The 26,082-nt window shown below is 36.8% G+C and overlaps 1 protein-coding gene and 1 pseudogene across 1 annotated transcript; one reads left to right on the top strand and one right to left on the bottom strand.

Moving 5' to 3' along the window:
• The first annotated feature begins 1,816 nt into the window (after positions 1–1,816).
• LOC131822233 (uncharacterized protein CXorf51A-like) lies at positions 1,817–2,577 on the top strand. Its single transcript, XM_059158738.1, has 2 exons — positions 1,817–2,028; positions 2,213–2,577. Exons 1-2 carry the CDS (start codon positions 1,906–1,908, stop codon positions 2,435–2,437), a joined length of 348 nt encoding a protein of 115 aa, XP_059014721.1. The 5' UTR covers positions 1,817–1,905; the 3' UTR covers positions 2,438–2,577.
• Positions 2,578–5,567: 2,990 nt separating this feature from the next.
• On the bottom strand, positions 5,568–24,410 carry LOC131821095 (tRNA pseudouridine(38/39) synthase-like; annotated as a pseudogene).
• Between the last annotated feature and the right edge of the window lie 1,672 nt (positions 24,411–26,082).

The following is a 26,082-nucleotide window of genomic DNA, read 5'->3' as shown; positions in this document are numbered from 1 at the left end:
CAAGGGTAGTGGATTTCACAAAAGTGTGAACTGGGAGCCATATCAGAAGTTGCCTTCCATAATACCAAGTATTAGTTAGTGTGTAGGGAAACAGGTAACAATATAATTCTATTGGTAGATTTTGGAAAGCAATCTGGCAATAATTAGCAAAATTATTCCTTATATACTGAATGTCTGTGTCCCTCTAAAATTCTTATGTTGAAGCTCTAATCCCCAATGTGACAGTATTTGGAGGTGTGGCTTTTGGGAGGTTATTAGGGTTAGAATGGGTCATGAGAATGGGGCCTAATAATGCAATTAATGTCCTATTTATTTTTAATAACATATAATATATTACTTGTTTCAGGGGTACAGATCTGTGATTCCATCAGTCTTATACAACTCATAGCACTAATGCCCTATTTTAAAAAAAAGAGGAGATAGAACTCTCTTTCTCACCCATCAAGGAAGGCCATGTAAGGAAATAAGAAGATGGTCTTTATCAAGAACCCGACCATGCTGGCATCTTAATCTTGGACTTCCAGCCTCCAAAACTATGAGAAATAAATGTTTGTTGTTTAAGCCAGCCAGTCTATGGTATTCTGTTATAGTAGCTCAAATCGACTAAGAATTATGTGTATGTGGGACTTAGAAATTCTATCCTTGAGTGTATATCCCAGAGAAATATATGCAGAAGTCTGTAAGGGAACATGATTGAGGATGTTCATCACAGCATTGTTCGTAGGAATGGAATGGAGAGCCAACACAGGTGTTCCTCAAAAGGGGAAATAATGGACAAGCAAAACTTGGTGCATGATGCTAATGGACTATGATGAAGCATTAGACACAGTGAACTAGATGCATAGAGCCATATAAATTAAACTTAAAAGCATAGGTTTGAGTGCATAAGTTAAGAAACAAGATCTACAGCATGATAATATGCATTCAAACACTGCTTATTTAAGAAGGTCACATGTTTCACAAGAGTACAAACATATGCAAGGACATAATTGAAACACATCAGAGTAGATGCCTAATGGTGGGAAAGAAATGAGTGTTGGGATCTAGGAAGAAGAAAAACAGATAAAATATAAAGATAAAATATTAATAAAATATAAGAGAGAGAACCTTGCAAAACTCAATGACACTAACATGGTCAGAGTCCAAAAATATAATAAAAGATAAAAGCAACCTTCATGAGTGGTCAGTTAATTCTAATCCCTGCCTGTAAGACACAGAGCTGGCAGAAAACAATCTAATCAAATCAGTAGCCTTCAACACCAAATGCTATAGGTAGAGAGCTTATTCATGGGAGTTTTTTGTTAGTTTATAAGATGAGCCATAGTTCCACTGATATTTAAATTCAGTCATATTGCTCTTGGAGAGATTTTAGGTAAAATGTCCCAAACACTAGCTAACAACTAAAGGTGGGATACAGCAAAATAAACCACTGAATAGGGGTGGCCTTAGGGAACAGATGGCAGGAAAGGTGCTTTCTTTACCATGTGTACTACCACGGTTGAACGTGGGGATATGAGGAACAGTGGTAGTTCAGTTTGGGAAAACTTTGGGGGGAATGTTAAAGAAAAGCCCCCTTTCTCTAACCAAACCATTTTCACCTTCTAATCATTTCTCCTCCCATCTAGAAGGGTCAGGAATGGCACTTTGAAATGTCAGAGCCACATTTTGAACTCCCTAGCAACCTTCCCAAAGCCATATTTTGGCCTCTCCAGCAACCTTCCCCAAAACAGAGTAGTGTCATAAGGAGGGCTTTGTGATGCCTGAGCCCCACCTTAACCACTATAGGCTGGCAAGAGTCTAGCTGACCAATCACAGCTGAAGGGTATGGTCTTTTGTTGTCCTGGGAAGAGTTATACGCAGTAGAACAGTTAGGAGGCCTGGGGTAGACTACTGGGAAGCTTCAATATGTCTAAGGTACCCAGGAAACTACCACAGCCTAACAAGGATATGGAGCAACCAACCTCAAGTTCTGAACAGAGGAAAAAGACAAAGAGTCCCTATCAACCCAGGTCCAAAGGTGGTGGCAAGGTAAGATGACCCTACCCAAGATACTCTTTTCTTCACTGATTCCCCTCCCTAAGAATCTTACCATTTGCTCACCTGGCACAAACTCCTTCCTCAGCCCTGACATCTGCTCATGATGCCCCCTTTTCTATCAATATCCTATCTTCTTCCCCTAAGCCAATGCCCTTTTGGCCTCTTGTTGTTCCAGGTGCTGAAGACAACTCTGAAGGTAAAAAGACCTGTTCAAAGGAGTTTGAGTAAAAAAGTCTCAGTAAAAACTACCAACCCTACAAGAAAGCCTAAAAAAGCTGGAACACCAGTCTTCGGTCACTATCACAGCCTGAATGAGAGACTGAACCAAAATGAGCCAGAGCAAGCCCAAGAGAAGGTGGAGGTGTCTGCCACATCAAATGATGACCCGCACAGCCAGTAACTCCAGAGTGAGGCCAGAGACTTCAGTAATACCTGCTAAGTCTTCAGTGGTCTGGTGGCTGAGAAATGGCCCATAGTGTAGACATTGAATTTTACAGCATCAGGGTATTCTGATGATACCTGAAATAAAGCCAACCTGTTGTGGAAGTTCATGTGTGTTTCTATGAGTTCTCTCATGGTGGGATCAGGGAGGGAAAGGAAGAGGCAGTAGTCCAAAAAGGAAGAAACACAGGGTACTGAAGGGTTGGGGGCAAGACTGGCAGAATTACAGTTAACCAGATTGTGGGGATAAAGACTGGGTCAGTACTGAGCACTGAAGACAAATTTCCTCCTGAACACTTGACCTAGTGGGCAAGAAGAAAAGGGGCTTGGTGTTTCTGTCTATGGGAGGTGGGGGGCGCAGGAAGGGGGAATGACGTCAAAGTATAAATTACCAGAGCCTATATGGGGTGAGGTGTTTGGGTGGCAGTACCATCCCCAAAGCTGAACAAGGAAATAGGCCGTGATCGTATAGTGGTTAGTACTCTGCGTTATGAACAAGGAAATAACTTCCAGGCCACTGACCTCACAGTGGTGTTTGCTATATTTTACCCTATAATGGTCAACACCTAAAAGTCCTCAGAAGGGCCAGAAACCTTTAGTAGCTTTAATAAAAGCTACTAAAAGCACCCTAAAGATGAAAATAATGGTGATTGGAAGCCACAAACCCAACACTGATTAGCCCACTTTCTTTTTTTTTTTTTTTTTTTAAGATTTTATATATTTATTTGAGGGAGAATGAGTGAGAGAGAGCATGAGAGAGGAGAAAGTCAGAGGGAGAAGCCGACTGCCCAAGGAGCCGGGAGCCCGATGCGGGACTTGATCCTGGAAGTCCAGGATCATGACCTGAGCCGAAGGCAGTTGCTCAACCAACTGAGCCACACAGGCGCCCCTGATTAGCCCACTTTCTTAAGAAACAGAGTGGAGCAGTGACCTTCCAAGGGCAGGGAATGGGAAGAGTCTGCCTTCAGTGCAGGCAATAGAGGAAAGCATTGTCTACAGAGAATTCTAAACGTATTTGGAGGGGAGAATATCTTTTATTTTTGTTCTCTCAAAGTTCTTTTTTTTCTGAAGAGACTATCACTGTAAATTAGTTTATTAAAGTGTAATGGACATATAATAATTGCACATGCTTAAAGTGACAGTTTGAGGAGGTTGGTCCTATGTATACACTGTTAAACCATCATCACAACTTTGAGAGGGAACATATCCATCACCCCCAAGTTTACTCCTGGCCCTTGGCCATAGTACCCCCACCCTCAGATAACTACTGATATCCTTGCTAACTCTACAGATTGTGCTGATTCCAGTAGTATAAAATGCTACTAAATATAAACTATACTCATTTTTATCCAGCTTCTTTCACTCAATATACTTATTGTGAGAACCAGCAATGTTCTTGTGTACATCAATATTGTCTTTTTAGGTTACGATTGTCTAGTTGAGAGTTTAGTAACATTTAAAGGTCCTCCAAAGTTGCTTTAGTTTCATTTTATTTTTTAATTTTGAGATTATAAATTTATATGTAGTTGTAAGAAACAGAAAGATGTCTTATAATTGCATGTAAATTTATAATCTCAAAATTAAAAAATAAAATGAAACTAAAGCACCTTTGGAGCACCTTTAAATGCTACTAAATTCTCAACTAAACAATCATAACCATGAGAGACTGTGGACTCTGAGAAGCAAACCGAGGGTTTTGGAGGGGAGTGGGGTAAGGGGTTGGGTGAGCCTGGTGGTGAGTATTAAGGAGGGCACATACTGCATGGAGCACTGGGTGTGGTGCATAAACAATAAATCTTGGAACACTGAAATTAAAAAAAAGAAGATGCCTTTTACCCTTAACCTTGCCCCCCCATGGTAACATCTTGCATGTCTATAGCACAATATCAAAATCAGAAAGGTAAGATTGCTATGATTTATTTACATTATTCATATTTCACTAGTTACACATGAACTAGTTTGTATATGTTTATTTCTGTGCAATTTTATCAACTTTGTAGTTTCCTGTGTCTACCACTGTAGTCAAGATACAGAAAAGTCCCATCATAAGGATTCCTCTCGCTACTCATTTACAACCACAGCCACATCCTCCCTCACCCCTGGAAGCCAGTAATTTGCTCATCTCCATAATTTTGTCATTACAAGAATGTTACATAAATAGAATCATTCAGTATGTAACGTTTTGTGATCGGCTTTTACATTCAGCATAAATCCCTTGAGAGCCATTCAAATTGTTGTACCAATGTTTTTTTTTTCTTTATTGCTGAGTAATATTGCATAGTGTTAATGTACCACAGTTTGTTAAACCACTTATTTACTGAAGGACATTTTGGTTTTGATTTCCAAAATTACAAATAAAGCTGACATAATCATTCCTGGATAGGGTTTTCTGTGAACTTAAAGTTTTCATTTCTCAGGGATAAACATCCAAGAGCAACTGCTAGGTCACGTGGCAATGGCACGCTTAGTTTTATAAGAAACTACTATTCTCCCCCCGGCCCAGAGTGGCTATATCGTTTTATATTCACCAGCAATCTCTGAAGATGGTTTCTCTGCATTTTAACCAGCATTTGGTGTTATCATTAAACAAAAAAATTTTAAGTCATTCTAGTGCCTGTATAGTGATACCTCATTGAAGTTTTCATTTGCATTTCACTGATGGTTAATGTTGAGCATCTTTTTATGTGTTCATTTGCCATCTGTATATATTCCTCATTGAAATTTCTATTCATGTCTGTAGCCCATTTTCTTTCTTTCTTGACATCTGCATAATCAAGCTTTCAGGAATTTGAACACAAGGCACAGTTTCCAGGTGTACATAAATATATCTCCATTTTACAATTTTTTTTGTTTCTTCTATCTTTTTGGAAATGGATAAGAAAATCCTTAAATCTTATTTAAGCAAAAAGAACTTCCTTAATAGGACTTTATGACTTCCTTTAAGAACTGATCATTTGAATTTCTAGGACTTCTTACAGTAAATATTTTGTTTATATTTCCTTTCTACTACTGTTGTCTCCTAGATCCTGGCAAGTTGTCTATAGTTAAATAATGCTTTTAATTTCCATCTTTGGTCTTGAAAATATCCGTTAGGGCACTGCATCACAGTCCAGTACTTGCAGAATACAATACGACATGTGAATCTTCACACTACTTTTAGCTTATGTTGTTAGAGGTGGGTGACATTGAACTCCTGACCCTCCCAGTAATAAAGCCACTTAATATTTTCAAACTTCAAGTCATATAAGACTAGAGAAAATTCTACATCCCCACTGTATTGAGGTTTCTAGGGATTTTTCATCCATGTTCATTCAGTTCATCAATAATCTCTGGTTTCTCCATTCCTTGGCCAATCAGAAAGAAGATAACCGTCATACAACAGGATTTATGATAAAGGAATCTCTGATCAATCACTCCAAACTGAAATAACTAGAAAAGTTCTTGCAATTTAGTTCTGTCTCTCCTCACCCAGGTTCTGGACTATTAGTTGTATTTGGGCAGATGGAAAAGTCTACTGAAAATTAATCATTCCATTGGCTACATCCATTTTACACAAGTTTTTGAAATTATATGTGCCAACATACCTCTGAGCCACATAATTCATGGTTACAACATCTAAATCAGCATAAAGGGAAAAATAGCAGTAAGTCTTCTCAAGACAGCTGAACCTAGTACTGAAACTGGATTTGACAAAAGCCCAGACCAATATATGGATGTCTGGAGAGAACACCAGATGGAAAATGCAGCTATGATGGATTTTTTTTTTTAGCTGCACTGTGGACTTCTTTTAAAATCGTCTGACTTCTTTCCCCTTGGAAAGTGAGAACAAAGGTCAAGAGAAATTAATTGTCCAAAGGCACTTAACACCCTTGTCCGCTGACCCTCATTGGAGAGAGCTGAATGTCTGCTTTCTCATGGTCAAGTCTTAGAGCCTCAAACAGCTTCTTTTTCAGTAATATTGTTTGCATTTTCCCGACTGGCAAAGCCCTAGTATCTCTAGTCCAGATAGACTATCCTTAGAGCTACATGGCTTCGACCACTGGCACTAAAATCAAATGTACAGTTAGTTTTTCCAGTTTCTGAAGAATTTTCTCTAATGTTTGAGTTCTTATCATTGTTGACCTGCTCTTATTTAAGTCATTGCATCTCCTTCTCTAGTTCTTGTACTTTTTTTTTTTTTAGGAGTTCCTCAGTTTAGTTTCTATGTCTTTTTCAACAATGATAGAACAACCCCAGAAATAAAGGAATCGTACAGGTACATCCTACTTGTTGATCAGAGCCACACCTATGGCTACTTTTTCTGAGTTTTTTTTATTCTGTTGAATGTTAAGAGTTCTTTATATATCTTAGACACAAGTCCTTCATCAGATATATGATTTACATCTTCTCTCAGTCTGTAGCTTGCCTTTCATCATCCTTATAAGATCATTCAGCAGAAGTTGTTAATTTTGATGAGGACAATTTTATGGATCAAGTTTTGGTGTCAGGTCTAAGAACTTTTCACCTGGCCTTCAGTGCTAAACATCTTCTCTAAAATGTTACAGCTTTACATTTCAACCTATGATCCATTTTAAATTAATTTTTGTATAAGGTATGTAATTTAGGCCAAGATTTAGTTGTTTTACTATGGAGATCTCATTACTCCAGGAGCATTTGTTAAAAAGGCCAATAGTTTTTCTTCCTTCACTCAAGTGCATTTTCATAGTCTGTTTCTATGCATTGATCTTTGTCCATATCTCAGCAAACTGCCTTCATTATGGTGGCTACAATGTAAACCTTAATACCAAGTAGGATGATTCTACCCACTTTATTCTTGTAATCTGTGGTTTTGTTATCAGGCAATACTGCCTTCATAAAATGAGATATAAAATGCCCCATTCTCGTGGATATTATGGTATAGATTATAATTTCCCCTTTAAACGTTTGGTAGAATTTTCCAGTGAAATCACATGGGCCTGGATACTTTTCTTCAGGACTTTCTTGAACTAAAATTCAGTCCCTTTATTAGTTATAAGATTGATTATATTATACTGGGTGTGGTGAAAAAATAATGAATACTGTTTTTCTGAAAATAAATAAATTGAAAAAATTTTAAAAAAAGATTTATTATATTGCCTATATAACTTTGTTGGGGGGGCTGCGGTAATTGGTGGTTTCTCAAGGAACAGATTTGCTTCTTCTAAATTTTCAAATTTAGGAGCATTCAGTTCTTACCAGTATTCCCTTATTATCCATTTAGTAATTACAGGATTTGTAGTGATATTGGTCCTTGTCTCCTCTAATTTTATCTTTGCCAGTCTTGCATATAGTCTCTCTTGGTATATGTTCTGTAGACACATGAAACAAGTGTATATTGTGTTGTTGAGTAGAATGTTCTATGTTCACATAAATAAGATTCTATTGGTCATTGTATTGTTCAGTTATTCTATTCTTGCTGATTTTGTCTAGTAGTTCTATCAGTTACTGAGTATTGGTTATGTGAAGTCCAATGCTAACTATGGCTTAGGCTAGGTCTCCTTTCAACTGCCAGTTTTTGCATTATTTGGAAGCTCTCTTGTTTGACACACAGAGTAGATATATCTTTGATACTCTTATAATCATGTAATGGTTATCCTTGCCTTTAGTAATTTTTTTTTGCTATGGCATATACTTTATCTGATAATAATATAGTCATTCCTGCTTTTTATTTTTGTGGCAAAATATACCTGACATGAAATTTTCCTTCTTAGCCATTTCTGAGCATACATTTAAGCAATATTAACCCACATTTATGTCAGTAATCTGAAAACTTTCTATACTGCAAAACAAACTCTATACCCACTGAAGAACAACTTCCCATCCCCTCCCTACCACAGCTCCTGACAAATGCCATTCTACTTTGTCTCTATGAATTTAGCAAATCTAGGTACCTCATATAAATGGAATCACACAGTATTTTTCTTTTTGTAACTGATTTATTTCACATAGCATAATGACCTCAAGATTCACAATGCTGTAGCATCTGTCAGAATTCCTTTCTGTTTAAAAGGTTGAATGACATCCATTGTACACAAACACATTTTATTTATCCATTCATCCATCAGTGGACACTTAGATTACTCCCACCATTTGCCTATTGTGAATAATGCTGCGATATACATGGGTATACAAATATGTCTTCAACCCTGCTTATAATTCTTTTGTGTGTATATCCAGAATTGCTGGATAACACAATAATTCTATTTTTAATTTTTAGAAATTTTAATGCCATTATGGTTAACTTACAGTGTTACGTAATTTCAGGTGTATAAAATAGTGATTCAAAAATTCTATACATTACTCAGTGCTCATCAAGATAATAGTACTCTTAATCCCCTTGTTCTATTTCACCCATCCTCCACCAATCTCCCCTCTGGTAAACACAGTGTGTTCTCTATATTTAAGAGTGTTAAAAAAAAAAAAAAGAGTACTGTCTTCTTCTTCGTTTTGTTTCTTACATTCCACATAGGTTAAATGCTATGGCATTTATCTTTTTCTGACTTAGCATTATACCTATTATACCCTCTAGATCCATTTATGTTGTTGCAAATGACAGGATATTATCTTTTTCATGGCTGAGTAATATTCCATTGTGTATATACATCACATCTCTATCCATTCATCTATCGGTAGACACTTGGTTTATTTCCATATCTTGGCTACTGTAAATAATGCTGCAAAGGACATAGAGGTGCATATACCTTTTCAAATTAGTGTTTTCACTGTTTTGGAGAAATACCCAGATGTGGAACTGCTGGATCATATAGCAGTTATATTTTTAATTTTTTAAGGAACCTCCACATTCTTTCCTATAGTGACTGTATCGATTTACATTGCCACGAACAGTGCACAAAGATTCCCTTTAGTCCACATTATTGAGTACTTGAGGTTGCTGAAGAGTTTTTCCTCTATGATTGTGCTCTGTCTCAGCTTTCAGCTGTCCCTGCACATTGGTTCCATACAGAGAGTCTCTCTTTCCATGATTTTGCCAGTTACCTAGTGGTAAATGCTGTTGTTATTCTTTGATAAGTTAGCAGTATGGAGAGAATGTTTCTATTCTAATCCAACCTCAGTCTTAGGTAGACCCCTTGAGGCTGGCCTTCAGGGATGGGTTCTTCGGTGCTTCTAGCCATATTCCCCATGATAGGTAGACTATCTGTGGTCTACCTATCATGGGTAGATCGATTCCACCTCATCTCCCAGCAGTAGGTGCTTCCCACATAATTGTATCACCTAGAAATACACATTTTTATTTTGGGAAGGAAATAATGGCCACTAATCTTTCAAGTAGGCAAGGTTACAGGCCTGAATGCACATGTAATTGTGTGCTACTAGTGGAAATAGCAATACACCCTGCAAAGTCTTTATAAGTCACACACAAATTCAAATTGCTGTTTTGGATCCTGTAGATACACTAGTAACTGAGTTATTAGTGCCAAAGTTATTCCTACCTAGAACATTCCAGGAGGATGGTGCTTGGCTCCAGTTGCTACAGCCAGAGTCTTCTCTGACAGAATGTATTTGATAAATAAAGTTCTATTCAATTACAGATGAGTGTTTGCACACACGTGCCTGGAAAATATCACCAAGGGCAAAAGACCAGTGCATGCAGGGAACAGGCATATTTGGTGGACTGAGTAGAGCAACCTTGCTAAAAAGCAACAGAAACATGGAAACCACCTTCTCTCATTTCTCCCATAAGTTTCTCCACTACAGGACCATTAACAGGGTAAGATAGAAGAATCACCTCATCTGCCTATATAAAAATGGCCTCAATCATTTAACAATCATGTATTCAGCACTTACCATGTGGCATGCACTCTTCTGGGTGCTGGAAACTACAAAAATGACTACCAAGTAATTGCCTAATTAAAAGGGAAAAGTCTTTCACAGCCCCCTGAATTTCACCAAAACCCTTAGAATTCTTTAAAACTGCCATCATATACAAGGGAACCTGTCTAAATGGGCAACACTTGATCTTGGGGTTGTGGGTTCAAGCCCCATGTTGTGTATAGATATTAGTTAAAAACAAAATCTTAAAAAAAAATCCTCCATCATATCCAGTTTCAGAAGTGTAATACCGCCCCTCTATGTCTCTGTCTTAACCCTATTCCTTTTGTTTCCATAACCTAGCCAAGTTAGGCTGGCATTCTGAAATATTTATTCAGAATTAAGGGAGGACTCAGAAATACATAAGAATAAATCGGAAAGAAAAACCTTGCCGAGACTGCAAAGTCCAAGTTTCTATTCCAAATACTGTCACATTCCTAAGGACGGCAACAACTTCCCAGCACCTGACCTTTGCTCCCTACCCTCACCTACCTGCCATCTCACTCACCATTCTCCAAGCACCAACCAGCTATTCACACTGTCATTCAGTCAAATACAAGGAAACCATGTCTCAACTGCATGACTTGGTTTTAGTCTCCAGATGAAGAACCTACTTTTTCCAGAGGCAAATTATAAGACTGTGATGATTGATAACAAAAAATTCACCATTATTAAAAATAATTTTATTTCCTTTCAAATTTTGACAGCTTATCTGGTGTTTTCTCTGATTCATAATTAGATTTTACCAAGTTGTCTATTTTCATTCTTTTTGATGTGCCAATGCTTGGATTAATTTTAATCTCTATTTTCAATGCAATAATTCATGTTGCTAAATTTAATAATTCATTTCTCATGGTTCCTTTTGTTTTTTAACTTCTTGAATTGCATTTTCAGCTCATTTGTTTTCATTCATTTTTCTTTAGTGATGAAACTTTTTTGGACTATGGATTTTCTCACATGTATAGTTTCTCTGCATTTGATAATAATACTAATACTTATTAAGTGCTTTCTTTGTGCCATTTTTACAAATATTTTGCATATATTTGTTTAATTCTCCTAATAACATTATTGAGTAAGAAACTTTACAGAGGTATTAGGGTTTTTTTTTTTTTTTATATTTACCTAAAACTATGCAAGTAGTAGATGACAGAGCCAGGATTGGAATTCAGGCAATCTGTCTGCAGATCCTGTCTTCCAAACCATCATAATTTTAAAAGTAATCTATAGCCAGGGTGGGGGGAACGTTATGGTCATTGGGGAGGGTATGTGCTATAGTGAGTGCTGTGAAGTGTGTAAACCTGGCGATTCACAGACCTGTACCCCTGGGGATAAAAATACATGTTTATAAAAAAAATTTTTTTTAATAAATTAATTTTTTAAAAAAGTAATCTATAGCATTTCCTGTGTTTGCATTTGTTTCATTGAGAATTCTGATGAGGCCTTGTTGCTTAGTAGTATCATTCTGGTACAAATCAAGATAAATAGCAATACCCTCAAGTCCTCAAACTTAACATCAATCATTTGGAAACTATTTAAAGGACTTGCTTTTAAAGTATCATAAGTAACTATTTTGTGGAAATCTTAAATTGAAAGCAAAATAGTGAATTGTTGAACCAGTTTTAAAATTTTCATTTCTCTTCATTTCTTACTTCAGACTAGGAACTCTGAAACCTTTCCTGAATACCCCCAATACCTACGCTGTCTTTAGGTGGCTTTACCAGCTTCTAGAAAAATTTTTGTTCCATGGGCTCTCATAAATCTTTTAAGTGAATATATAATTGAATTTCTAAAAGCAGCCTGTCAGTAATTGGAAATGGGAAGATATTTTCAGTCTTAAAATAATTACAAATGGACTATGGACTCTGAAAAACAATCTGAGGGGTTTGAAGTGGCGGGGGGGTGGGAGGTTGGGGTACCGGGTGGTGGGTATTATAGAGGGCACAGACTGCATGGAGCACTGGATGTGGTGAAAAAATAATGAATACTGTTATGCTGAAAATAAATAATTAAAACAAATAATTACAAATGGCAAAATGTCCAAATTAATTTCCTATCAAATCTGCATCTTGGATAATTATGAAACTCATGATCCAGATTTAAATTGATACTACACCCTTCAAAAATTAACCACTTTCCAAAGAAGCTAAATGAAGATTTTTGTGACCAATGGCATCTAAAACATTTTTCTCCTGTAAGTGGAAAAGAAACTACAGTGGAATATACAAATTTGTAATCAGTTCACGTGCAATTCAGTTGAATACTCATAACAACTCAGCAAACATTAACACTAATCTTTACATGTGTATGCCAAGACATGGTGAGGTTCAACACTGTATAATTTGTTCCTTTCACGTCATCCCTATTCTTTCAGGGAGCTTGTATTTATACATTATATGGAGAATCTGGCTCCTCAGCACCCTTTTAGGATACTACAGCTGAGACCAACTTGTTCTACCATTACTACCCAAAACTTCAACCTTATCCACTTGTTATCAAAATAAATAATATTAAAACTACACATGGTATTGCCTAAAACCCAGTATTTACAAGACTGTAAGACAATGTTTTATCTAATGATCTGAATGGGGAGAACTGGAGACTAACACTGCAATCACTAAAGTACATTGTGAGAGTTCTCTCCTACTACTTCCTTAGTTCTGTATCAGGAAATCCCTCTGCTATCATCTAGAAAAAACATCTGCTACCCTTCTTGTCTTTACTGTTATCGTTTCACTATTTGCTTTATTCCAAGCCAATACTGAGCAGAACTTGAAAGTGAGTGTACTCAAAATTAGTCCTTCAACTCATCCTCTTTTTTTAATATCAGAGAGTGGACAGAACTAAAACATCAATCAATGCTAAGTCAATAACACTGGAAGAAAATGTTCTGTTTCTTGCTTCCCTAATCATCCTTCTTCTAATTACTTCCTGAACAAAATCAGACTTTGAGGACAGTGATGTGACCTTCATTTTGACTATCTTGAGTCAAATCATTTGGTATGTCAGCTCCCACTACTTAAAGACGTCATTTTGAAAGTGGTAGTCTAAGTGACTTTCCCTAACCAAGGGCAGGAAGACTATGTCTCAGCTCAGAACAATGGACTTACTTCTCAGAGCCCCACATGATAAGTGATGTATTTGGCCATGGACAGCTGCTGCAAATCACTGTTCCCCAAACCTGTATGTGTTGTCTGTTTCTTTCTGGCATATAGACAGTCATGCCTTATATTGAAATGTTTTGAATTGATGGAAGTTTCTTATTCATCTTATAGGGTTGTATTTGAATTTTTATACTGTGTTTTCTGAAAGAATATTATTAAGAACTTATTCTCAGTATTTCTGTAGTACTTTACACCATAAATACCCTGTCAGCCAAACAAGGTTTCCTGTTTTCAGTACAACATCCATTATTCACACTCAAAAACGGCACTGAAGATAAGGCTCTCAGCATTCTGTGTGAATCCTACCTTCTAGTGAATGCTGGCCTTAAAACATTTCTTCTGTACTCTGTGTACATAGGCCTGTCCTTCAGCATTCTTCCAAGATATTAAAATATGCATACAATACTTCAGAAAAATACTTTTCACCATCATAGTGATAATTTATTTAGAAGAGGGTATTTATTCAGTCTTACTTATCTGCCAAAAAGTTTCATGTTAATATCAAAGGCAAAATAATAACTTCATATTAGAAGAACTTAACCAAACACCAAATTAATTGATTAAAATGAGTATCACCAACGAGGGGAGAAAGGGACATCACACACCTGATGAGAGGATGCATCGAGAAGAACACTGCATCTTTTTAATGTTATTTCTACAAAAAGAAATGCATAACCTGAATCTATCATAAGGAAATATCAGATAAACCCATATCAAGAGACATTCTATAAAATAACTGGCCTTTATTCTTCAAAACTTTCAATGTCACTTAATACAAAGAAAGTTTAAGGAAGTGTTGCAGATTGAAGGTGATTAAAGAAAGATGAGAACTATATGCCATGAGTTATCTCAGGTGAATTCTAAATGAAGAAAAACAACTATAAGGGGTTCCTACTTGGAAAAAGTCAAATTTGAATACAGACTTTGAATAAAGGAAGGGTCAGAAAACTTTTTTTCCATAAAGGATCAAATATTTTTAAACTTGTGGGGTCATATAGTCTAGTACAGCTATTCAGCTGTGTCGTTGTAGCTCGAAAACAGACAATATGTGGTTGTGTTACAGTAAAACTTTACTTTATTCACAACAACAAGCAGCAGTGGTCCATATTTGACCTGAGGGCTATAGTTTTCAGATCCTTAAATTAAAGAAGAGTACTGCATCACTGTTAAATCTCCTGGTTTAGGTAATTTGACTGTGGTTTATTATTCTAGGATATACCTCTTAAGGTATTTAGGGTAAAGACTCATCATATGTGTGACTTAACTCTTAAATGATTGAGGGAGCAGTGTAAGTAATACTTTATATATACATACATACCTATATACATATACATGTACATAGTTTATATACAGAGAATAAAGAGGAAGAGAAAATGTGTTAAAATATTGATGAATCTGGCAAATCAAGGAATTCCTAGTACTATACTTGCAACTTCCCATAAATTTGAAATTGCATCAAAGCTATCAAAAATCTAAATTCAAGGGGCGCCTGGGTGGCTCAGTGGGTTAAGTCTCTGCCTTCGGCTCGAGTCATGGTCTCAGGGTCCTGGGATCGAGCCCTGCATCAGGCTGTCTGCACAGCAGGGAGCCTGTTTCCCTCTCTCTCTCTGCTTGCCTCTCTGCCTACTTGTGATCTCTCTGTCAAATAAATAAATAATCTAAATTCAAAAAATAAACATGTATACCAGATAAATGTTTATTTTTGTCATTGGTTTTCAAAATCTATACAGTCAATACATTACTTTAAGCTGCTCTTCATTCAATCACAATAGCTATGCTTAAATATTTTCTAGACTCATTTTTAAAATGTCTTGACTCAATAAGCACCCTATCTTCAGTTTTGTTTTGGGTGTTTTGTTTTGTTTTGTTTGGGTTTTTTTGTTTTGTTTTGTTTTGTTTTTGTTTCTGCTTTGAGAAATGTTCTTAAACTTAGCATTGAGATGGTATAGTAGAAAGGAATTTGTGAAATCAGAGGATCTGAATTTGAGCTCCATCTATGCTTATTTGCTGCACTTATAGACAAGTCACTTAAATTCTCAGTTTACTCATTTATAACTATGTCAGTGTTCTGAGCATTGAGAAATAATGAATATGATGCTGTAAAATCCAAGAAATGCTGTGCACAAGAGAGATTTGCCCTCATTTATAGTAACTAGATTTTCTAAGCTAAAGGGCAAATGGGAAATATACCATTGCATTTATAAATGTTCTTAAAAGATCAGATGGATTTACTTTTATGAAACTGCGGATTTTGAGACAAGATGTCAAACTGGTTGGGTTTGGACAGCCCATGAAAAAAAAGGAAAAAAGGGAAGAGTCAAGATATTGACAGAACCCATTCTTATACACCATACCTGAAATAAATTTGTGATAAATACTTCCAGAGACATAAAAATTGTTTAGGCCCCAGCATGGGGGAAATGACTAATTGAAACCAGATCAATTGAAGGACCCAAGGCAGGGCAATAAGCTAGGGTAGATTATTCTATTAGTACCCATTAATTTTTTCTACATTGTGGATCAAAGTGGGCTAATTGAAGCATGGAATTGGACTTACAAACCTATATGTCTACCCACTGTCCCTGCATAGGTCTCAGAGCGCTCAGAGCCTTCGGAAAACAGAATACGTGTGGAAAAAGCAATGATGTACATAAGCAAAACTCAACTAAAAGAGTATACAAGGCTGGGCACATGGATCTGTACTGGTTATAATAATGTGAGACGATCAAAAGAGAGTTTAATACTAAATTAAAAAATCCCAACAACATCCTGCCTTTAAAAGATATATTTAAACCTCCAAAGGATAGCAGTGTGTGTGCCTGTGTGAGCCACAAGGGTGCAAAACCATAGGGAAGCTTATATTATGTCATAATAACAGTTATGTCTGCACATCGGTTTATTTGTGGAGGGGTAGAGGTAGGGAATGGGGGCTTTTGCAGATTAAAATGTGAACCTAATGAAAACTAATATTTATAAAAATACACATCTAAATGACAAGATTTACCATCACAAAGAAACATGTTCTTTGAACATGGTGCAATTGAGGCAGTTTATAAATATAACCACAAATTATTAGAAACTTGTTTATTCAAGAGGTGAGCTCCATTTCCTCTCTATTTGAATCTGGGCTAGGTTGGATGGCTTAAACCATTAGGGTACCATGGATGTCCCTCTATGTACCTTCTGACACTAGATCATAAAAAATTCAAGCAGATTCCATCTAGGTCTCTTAGAATACTTGCTACTATGCTCAGCCTTCCATCCCACCTTGCTAGGTTTCTGGTTTATGAATTTTAATCAATTACTAATAGCTCAATTTTGCTTTTTTAAAAGTAATACATAGAACCCCTATATCTAAAACAGGTAAAAGCAAAACTGCCTGAATTAAAGCACAGATAAGGGACCCTGAGTTCTGACTCTTACAGGTCCCTAGTTTGGCCCTCTTTAATCTTATGGTTCATTCTTCTTGGTGTATTTGGTATTTCTGAGAAAAAAGATGATCAATAAAAGCTTAACCCCTATCTTGGTTAATATAAATAATGCTACAATAAATATAGGAGTGCATCTTTTTTTTTCCAATTAGTGTTTCATTTATTTGGGTAAATAACCAGTAATGGAATTATTGGCTCATATGATATTTCTTTTTTTATAATTTTTATTTATTTTTAAAATTTCTTTCAGTGTTCCAGAATTCATCGTTTATGCACCACACCCAGTGCTCCATGCAAAATGTGCCCTCCATAATACCCACCACCAGGCTCACCCAACCTCCCACCCCTCCACTCCAAAACCCTCAGATTGTTTTTCAGACTCCATAGTCTCTCATGGTTCGTCTCCGACTCCCATTTCCCCCAACTCCCTTCTCCTCTCCATCTCCTCATATTCTCCGTTTTATTTCTTATGCTCCACAAGTAAGTGAAACCATATGATAATTGGCTCTCTCTGCTTGACTTACTTCACTCAGCACAATCTCTTCCAGTCCTGTCCATGTTGCTACAAAAGTTGGGTATTCATCCTTTCTGATGGAGGCATAATACTCCATAGTGTATATGGACCATATCTTCTTTATCCATTCATCTGTTGAAGGGCATCTTGGTTCTTTCCACCGTTTGGCGACTGTGGCCATTGCTTCTATGAACAATGGGGTACAGATGGCCCTTCTTTTCACTACATGTGTATCTTTGGTGTAAATTACCCAGTACTGCAATTGCAGGGTCATAGGGAAGCTCTATTTTTAATTTCTTGAGGAATCTCCACACTGTTTTCCAAAGTGTCTGTACCAGCTTGCATTCCCACCAACAGTGTAAGAGGGTTCTCCTTTCTCCACATTCTCTCTAAACACTTGTTTACTATCTTATTGATTTTGGCCATTCTAACTTGTGTAAGGTGGTATCTCATTGTGGTTTTGATTTGAATCTCATATGATATTTCTATTTTTAATTTTTTGAGGAAACTTCATACTGTTTTCCTCAGTGGCTGCACCAGTTGGCATTCCCACCAAACGTGCACCAAGTTTCCTTTTTCTCCACATCTTTGTCAAGACTTACTTGCCTCTTTGATTTTAGTCATTCTGACAGGTATTGGGTGAGAGTTCATTGTGGTTTTGATTTGCATTTCCCAGATGATTAGTGACGTTGAGCATCTTTTCATGTGTCTATTGGCAATCTATATGTCTTCTTTAGAAAAATGTCTATCCAGGTTCTCTGCCCATTTTTTAAATTGATGATTTTTTTTTTGGTATTGAGTCCTAGAAGTTCTTTATATACTTTGGATATTAACCTTTTATCAGATACATCATTTGCAAATATCTTCTCCCATTCAGTAGTTGTCTTTTTGTTTTGTTGATTGTTTCCTTTGCTGTGAAGAAGCTTATTTTGAAAAAAAAAAAAAAAAGAAGCTTATTTTGATGTAGTCCCAATAGTTTATTTTTGCTTTTGTTTCCCTTGCCTTAGGAGACAGATCTAGAAAAATACTGCTATGGCCAATGTCAGAGAAATTACTGCCTGTATTCTCTTCTAGGATTTTTTTTATGGTTTCAAGGTCTCACATTTAGGTCCTTAATCCATTTTGAATTTATTTTTGTGTAGGGTGTTAGAAAGTGGGCCAGGTTCTTTCTTTTGCATGTAGCTGTTCAGTTTTTCCAACACCATTTATTGAAGAGACTGTCCTCTATGCTCACTGCAGCATTATTTACAATAACCAAGATATGGAAGCAACCCAAGTGCCCATCAATAGAGGAATGGATAAGGAAGATGGATAATCACTCAATATAAAGCAAAAATTATTTTCTACCTTTATTGAGGTATAATCAGAAAACAGAAATTATATATGTTAAAGGTGTACATGGTGATTTGATATACGTATACACTATAAAAATGATTACCATGGTTTACTTGTCCATCACTATTTTGGGGGGAGAGGATTGAAGCTTCCCTGGGAACTTTGTACTTCCTGACCACTTGCACTCTCCTTCTCTGTGATAGTTTCTATGAGATTGATGACATGGAATGGTGAAACCTTCCATTTGTTAATCAAATTTTTTTCTCAGATTCATTACAGGTAGTTTTCAACAATGAAAGATTTTTCACTAGGCCATCCAACAGTATAACCCACCCTCCTAGGACACATTTCTGAAATAAATTAGAGATTTAATCCTTAATAGAGACAGATCTTTCTTACCTTGTGTGAGTCTAAATAGTTGATAAAAAGTAAGAATTGAGCCTGTAGCCTTATACTTCATATTAATACACAACATAATAGAAATTTGAATCTTTCTCCCACTGAGCTAAGAAAACATGATGGCTTTGTTCCGCCATTGCTAATTTTTTTTAAATATTTTATTTATTTATCAGAGGGCGGGGGGAGAGCGAGCACAGGCAGACAGAATGGCAGGCAGAGGCAGAGGGAGAAGCAGGCTCCCTTCGCTGCTGAGCAAGGAGCCCGATGTGGGACTCGATCCCAGGACGGTGGGGTCATGACCTGAGCCGAAGGCAGCTGCTTAACCAGCTGAGCCACCCAGGCGTCCCATGCCATTGCTATTTATACTACAACTTTATTTGGATTATTCAGTGTATTTTATAATAACCCTCAAGAATAGGACTGTGGTTAGCCTATTCTTTACTCTCCGTGGTTTCCAACATTATATGAAATATACCCAGTATAGTCCCTCTTACCACAGAAGTATCCAAGTAAAATGTGCATTAAACATTGGAAACACATGCCAAATATCCCTGTAGAATTTTTACATAGAATCTAGAACACAACAGTTGGAATCACTAAGAATGTAACCACTAATGTCTGCCTCATCCATGCGGCTAAAGGATCCTTACTTCCATTTTCTTCTAGGCTTCAGATTTTCCACATCACTTCTAATCCCCCTCTCAGTATGCATGAACAATTGTTATCATCTAGAGCATGACTCTGATATATTCTTGGCTCTTTATGTTATAAAGATTACCCCTCATCCTTTTCTTGGATACTGTGGGGCATCCTCATGTCTGAGGTGGGTGGTGGCCACTGAATTATGAGGTTTAAAGAACCATGAGAGACAGTGAATTCTTTTTTTTTAAAATCTCAGTTCGTACTTTTTAAAAAACTGATGTATATTATTTGTTTCAGGGATACAGGTCTATGATTCATCAGTCTTACACAATTCACAACACTCACCATAGCACATACCCTCCCCAATGCCCATCACCTAGCTACCCCATCCCTCCAGCAGCCCTCAGTTTGTTTCCTAAGATTAAGAGTCTCTTTCAGTTTGTCTCCCTCCCTGGTTTTGTCTTGTTTCATTTTTCCCTCCCGTCGCCTATGATCCTCTGTCTTGTTTCTCAAATTCCTCATATCAGTGAGATCACATGATGCTTATCTTTCTCTGATTTACTTATTTTGCTTAGCGTAATACCCTCTAGCCCTATTCACATCATTGCAAATGGTAAGATTTCATGTTTTGATGGCTGCATAATATTCATATATATATCACATTATATATATATATATATATATATATATATATATATATATATATACACACACACACATACACACACACTCACACATATGTATGTGTATATATATATACATACCCATATCACATTTTCTTTATCTATTCATCTGTTGATGAACATCTAGGCTCTTTGCATAGTTTGGCTATCGTGGACATTGCTGCTACAAATATTGGGGTGCACGTGCCCCTTCAGATCACTACATTTGTATCTTTAGGGTAAATACCCAGTAGTGTAATTGTTGGGTTGTAGGGTAGCTCTATTTTCAACTCTTTGAGGAACCTCCATGCTGTTTTCCAGAGTGGCTGCACCAGCTTGCATTCCCACCAACACTATAGGAGGGCTCCCCTTTCTTTGCATCCTCACCAACACCTGTCATTTCCTGACTGGTTAATTTTAGCCCTTCTGAGTGGTGTGAGGTGGTATCTCATTGTGGTTTTGATTTGTATTTCCCTGATACTGAGTGATGTTGAGCACTTTTTCATGTGTCTGTTGGTGACAGTGAATTCTAATCACATATACAAAGATGAGGACCCAAACAGAATTCAAGATAGTGCAAAGGAAATAGACAGCATCAGAAGGTGCTCGGATAATTATATTCAACTCATTGGGAAGATGGGTATTGTTACTCTGGTGTTCCTGCTTTTTGGTCCTAATATAACAGACCAATAAGCACTCCCTGGCAGCCCATGTTGGAACATGTTTTCTGTCAATCCTTGCTGCCTTGTGTGTTCATTAAACTTCAGGAAACAAATACAAACACATAAAATACTTTCAGATAGCCTCCCACTTTGCCATTTGGAATCTCTGTTTCAATCACTTTCCTCTATCTGTCTGCATCAACTGACATCTAGTGCAATGAATGAGACCAGATGCAATAACAAATTGAGAAAAAGAACCCAATAAAACTCTTGGCATTTGCTTTGGGCTGCCTGTACTGTAGGCAATAGCAGATGACAGCCTCTGTGTCTAAAGTTTTTTTAAACTTCTTAAGCAGCTCCAAGAGAAGCTTTGGTGTGCAAGGAAACACCAGAAATTGATCAAGGCTCGTGTCCATTCTGATTTGGAATACAATGCACATTGGAAAACATGCAAAGATCCTTTTTGCTTTAATCCTAATATGGTGTCAAATGACTGAAATTACCTACCTTCTGGTTGTGACCATAAAAATCAATAACCCAGAGAGGAAATGTTTTACTTGACAACTGCCTTACTAGAAGATCTATGAAAAATATTAAGAGCAAGTAGTTTTTTACACTCATAAAAAGGCAGTGAAGAAAACTGCAAAATCACTTTTTATTTCTTGCCAAGGGCAAGAAAGTATAAGCATAAAGAGCAAACCAACCACAAACAGCATGGATATCACTACACATCCTTCATGTTTATGCATTATGTAATGAAAAAGGCTTTCTAGAAATACAAACTGTAAATACATCTCAGAGAAAAATGGAAATGAGAAAAAAGCTAAGGTATTTATTTTGTATAGGGATCTTACTTTTTTTCCCTTTTGCCTTTATCTTACCTTCTTTCCCATCAAAGGAGAAAAACCATAGGAGGAGTGACAGTAAATCTTTTTGAAAGGTTCTGGTTAATCTAACAAGATGATATTTCTTAATGACAGTGGTGAAACAAAGATAATAAGTTGGGCAGCATGACTAGGGAAGTTCAGGGGTAGTTTAAACTTTCCGGATGCAAAAGAAATTCAGTGATACAGAGCTGAAAATGTGCCAGCTATCAGGCCACGGTGATTGGTATATCAAAAAAGTGCAATTTCAAGAACATAGTTTTCCATATGTGATTTATAAAACATAAAGGAAAGATTCTGTCTACTTTGATGTGTAAGTACTATAAGCCTTTTAAAAATTAGTAAGTTAAATTATGGCTTAATGAGTTAAGCAGTATATTAAGAATAACATAATTCTGTTTCTTTAGAGATTAATGGCAACTCACTTCAAAACATTTCTGGGGGAGGGAGAAACATGTCTTTACAAGATCTAAATAAACCATGTTTTCTTGGTCCAAACTGCCACTGAGTAAGATAGATTATCAAAAATGTGTTCTTACAATTGACATGCTACTCTTCAAATTTACAGTGGATATTTAAACATCAGAGATGCTAAATTTTTATCCTGGTTTTGAAAAAATACCATACTTTCTACATTTGTAAAATATGGTGTGATTTCTAAATGTTAGAAATAAATGGTCCCTTATCCTGTTTTCTCAACTCTTATTTAAATTTTAAATAAATGTAAATAATAGTCTCAGAGATAATTAGCTCACAGTCATCAATTTCCTTAACCTTTTTGAATCCACCTCCAGGGTAGAAGGGTGGTAAAGTAGGAAAACATTTAAGTGAAAATGACAAGATTCACTCTAGAGCTGCCTATATTGGATGCTGGTGACTCTCTGTGTTTCACAATAACTCTGTGTTCCTGTTCAGCTCTAAAATGTCAGTCATTTTTCTAATGGGACTATCAAAATTCAAATGCATTCATTGCAAAAAAAACACATATAGCTTTCTATAGCTAAGTCTTATTAACCACTTGCTATGTGTAGTCATTGACTTAAACTAGGTACTCACTTATTTCTCATAATTCTCAAAGCAAAACTGTAAGGCCTGTGCCTTTTCTCCATTCTAGATCATATAATTGAGGCAAATATTAAGAACTTTATGCTGTATGCAAATAAAACAGAGGAAAAATGAACCCTATGCTGTGACTGTGAAGGACCAAAAAAGTCATAATCTTTTAGACAGAATTAATTATGGAATTTATAAAAAATACAGACCTGAAGACCAAAGCTATAAAAAAATGAAGTAGTTCTAGAGATCTAAACCAAGTAATTCCAGTCCAATTTAAATATTGCTTAGCTAATCAGGTGCGTGTACACACACACCAACACACTTGGATCCTTTATGTTACAAGGTTGGAAAGAAAAGAACTGCAAATGAAGGGGATAAGAGAATGGGAGAATATTAAAGCAAGGAGGCACATTGGCATAAAAATGGTCAAATGACAAAAATACAGTTTGGCGATGAGTTTGATACCACTTATTCAAGGAAAAATTATCCATGGACTGGGGGAACACAGTGCCCTCATGCAGTGAAAGACTGCTCTAGAAGGATATGGTACAAGTTTTTTAGAATGCTAGAAGAGGCCCTGTGAAAACAGGGCATGATGGGTTACAGGTCAGGGATTTCCTTAAAAAGCTAATAGTTCCTGGGGCACCTGGGTGGCTCAGTGGGTTAAGCTGCTGCCTTTGGCTCAGGTCATGATCTCAGGGTCCTGGGATCGATTCCTGCATCGGGCTCTCTGCTCAGCGGGGAGCCTGCTTCCTCCTCTCTCTCTCTCTGCCTGCCTCTCTGCCTCCTTGTGATCTCTCTCTGTCAAATAAATAAATAAAATATTTAAAAAAAAAAAAAGCTAATAGGTCCTGTTTTCTAGTTTAGGGCCACCTAGCTGAAGCAGAGTTGGAGGATTATGATTGGTGCATGTTAGGATTCTTTGACAGGTGTTTCTTGGAAGTGCATGCTGACTTAGGTTTAGACTTCCGATGTAGGCCAGGCGACTAGGGCAACCCCTGTTTTGTGGGCCCCAATATACAAATTAACTTTATTGATATGTATGGATTATATGGCCCAGTGCATTGGCTAGAGCTGGGCTAAAACTTTTCTTTAACAATACTGTAACCAAAACGATGCAGGAATTCATCTAACAAGGCACTACTGACATTTTTGGCAAGACGATTCTGTTTTTCAAGTTTGTTCTGAGCATTTGCAGGACCTTTAGTCACTGTCTTCTAAACCACGGTAGTTGATTACAGCAGCTTCCAGTTTTTGTGATAACCACAACGCCTCCACACATTTCCAAATTGTCCTCTTTGAGGACCTCTGAACTATAGGATTTACATCTTTCACCATCTTCTATTCAGAAAACCATAATTAGTTATTTTAGATTACATCAGATTTTTACTGGGGACTTTGAATGTATAATGTTACTTAAATGTGTATGAACAAAGCCAGGTACAAACTTGTTCTGATAGCTCTTACAGTACTATAAAACAAAATAAAATTTGTAGTTAAATGACAATAAAGTCATAAGACCTGTAGAAAAAAGACCACTGTATGAAACATGTATGCAATGCTGACTGCTGTGGCCCACATCCCTGGGCTTTATAATACCTTTGATACCAAGGACTGTATGAGGTCTCCATTTTTTTTCCCACCACTTTTCTATTGTCAAGCCATTCTCAACTCTTACTTTGTACCACATGTCATGGCAAAATTTGGCCTTTTTTAGTGCAAATGCATCACCTAGATATAAAACCCACACCTAGTCTGTCCTCATTCATTCAAGGCTAAATAGTAGTGCTTGGTGCCAACACAACTATAAAACTAAATGTAGACACTAATGTTATGTGGCAATATTCAAACAAAGTTGATTGGTCGGGGCACCTGGGTTGCTCAGTGGGTTAAGCCGCTGCCTTTGGCTCAGGTCATGATCTCAGGGTCCTGGGATCAAGTCCCGCATCGGGCTCTCTGCTCAGCAGGGAGCCTGCTTCCCTCTCTCTCTCTCTGCCTGCTGCTCTGCCTACTTGTGATCTCTCTCTGTCAAATAAATAAATAAAATCTTTAAAAAAATAAAAGTTGGTTAGTCAAGAAATTCAGAAGTGTGTAAATTACAAAATGTTCACAGATTCACACTCTTCATTAGTAGAGTTTTTTTCTATGTGTCAACTCCGTCATTTGTCTCATGTCTGTGCAACCTGAAATATAAATTGGTTCCTTGCAGAGATATATACATTTTTCAATTTAAAGAATAATGAATATTAAAAACCTCAATGAATGCTTTCTGATAGGGGCACATTCTACCTTAAGTATTGCATTGGCAGTGTCAGCAAACATAATGTGGTAAGCATTCTTTATCTCCACAGTTGACCTTTATCACCATGGGTTTGAACTATGGAAGTCTACTTATCTGTTTTTCTATAAATACAATCCAGTACTCTTAATGTATTTTCCTTGTGATTTTCTTAACATTTTTCTCTAGCTTATGTATAAGAATACACCATATAATACATACAATGTACAAAATATGTATTCATTGACTGCTTTTGGTAGGGCTTCCCATCAACAGTAAACTATTAACAGTTAAGCTCTGAGGGGGTCAAAAGTTACAAGTGGATTTCTAACTATGCAGGCATCAGCACTCCTAACCCCTGTGTTGTTCAAGGTTCATGTATACTTAAAATTTTGCTGACAGCAAGGCATACAAAATTGTGTTTATGTAAAGTGTCATCTTCTCTTTGCATACAGCCTGAACTTATCCCTGCCTTATTCCTATCTAAAGGATTCCACTTGGCAGGAACATTCTTGACTGTGGAAAAGTTTAGGAACTAAACAGACTCAGCATATTTTATACAGCATCATCTGAGACTAAGTTTTGTGATTTGCATAGATTAATGAATACTTCCCAAAGCGTATTACTCAGAATCCTAGCTTTTTAAAATATGAACGGGTATTTGCAATATTGGGATTTATGAGAAATACGTTTTGGTCAGGTGAATAACTGAACACATACTTCTTTTAAGAT

This window comes from Mustela lutreola, chromosome X (genome assembly GCF_030435805.1).
Source record: "Mustela lutreola isolate mMusLut2 chromosome X, mMusLut2.pri, whole genome shotgun sequence".
Taxonomy (NCBI): domain Eukaryota; kingdom Metazoa; phylum Chordata; class Mammalia; order Carnivora; family Mustelidae; genus Mustela; species Mustela lutreola.
This window is presented reverse-complemented; position numbering and strand designations above follow the sequence as displayed.

Excerpts from the sequence above, each read along its gene's own strand:
- LOC131822233 (XM_059158738.1), top strand. The coding sequence starts at position 1,906 with ATGTCTAAGGTACCCAGGAAACTACCACAGCCTAACAAGGATATGGAG. Across the intron at positions 2,029-2,212 it reads GGTCCAAAGGTGGTGGCAAG|GTGCTGAAGACAACTCTGAA; the intron begins GTAAGATGACCC and ends TTGTTGTTCCAG.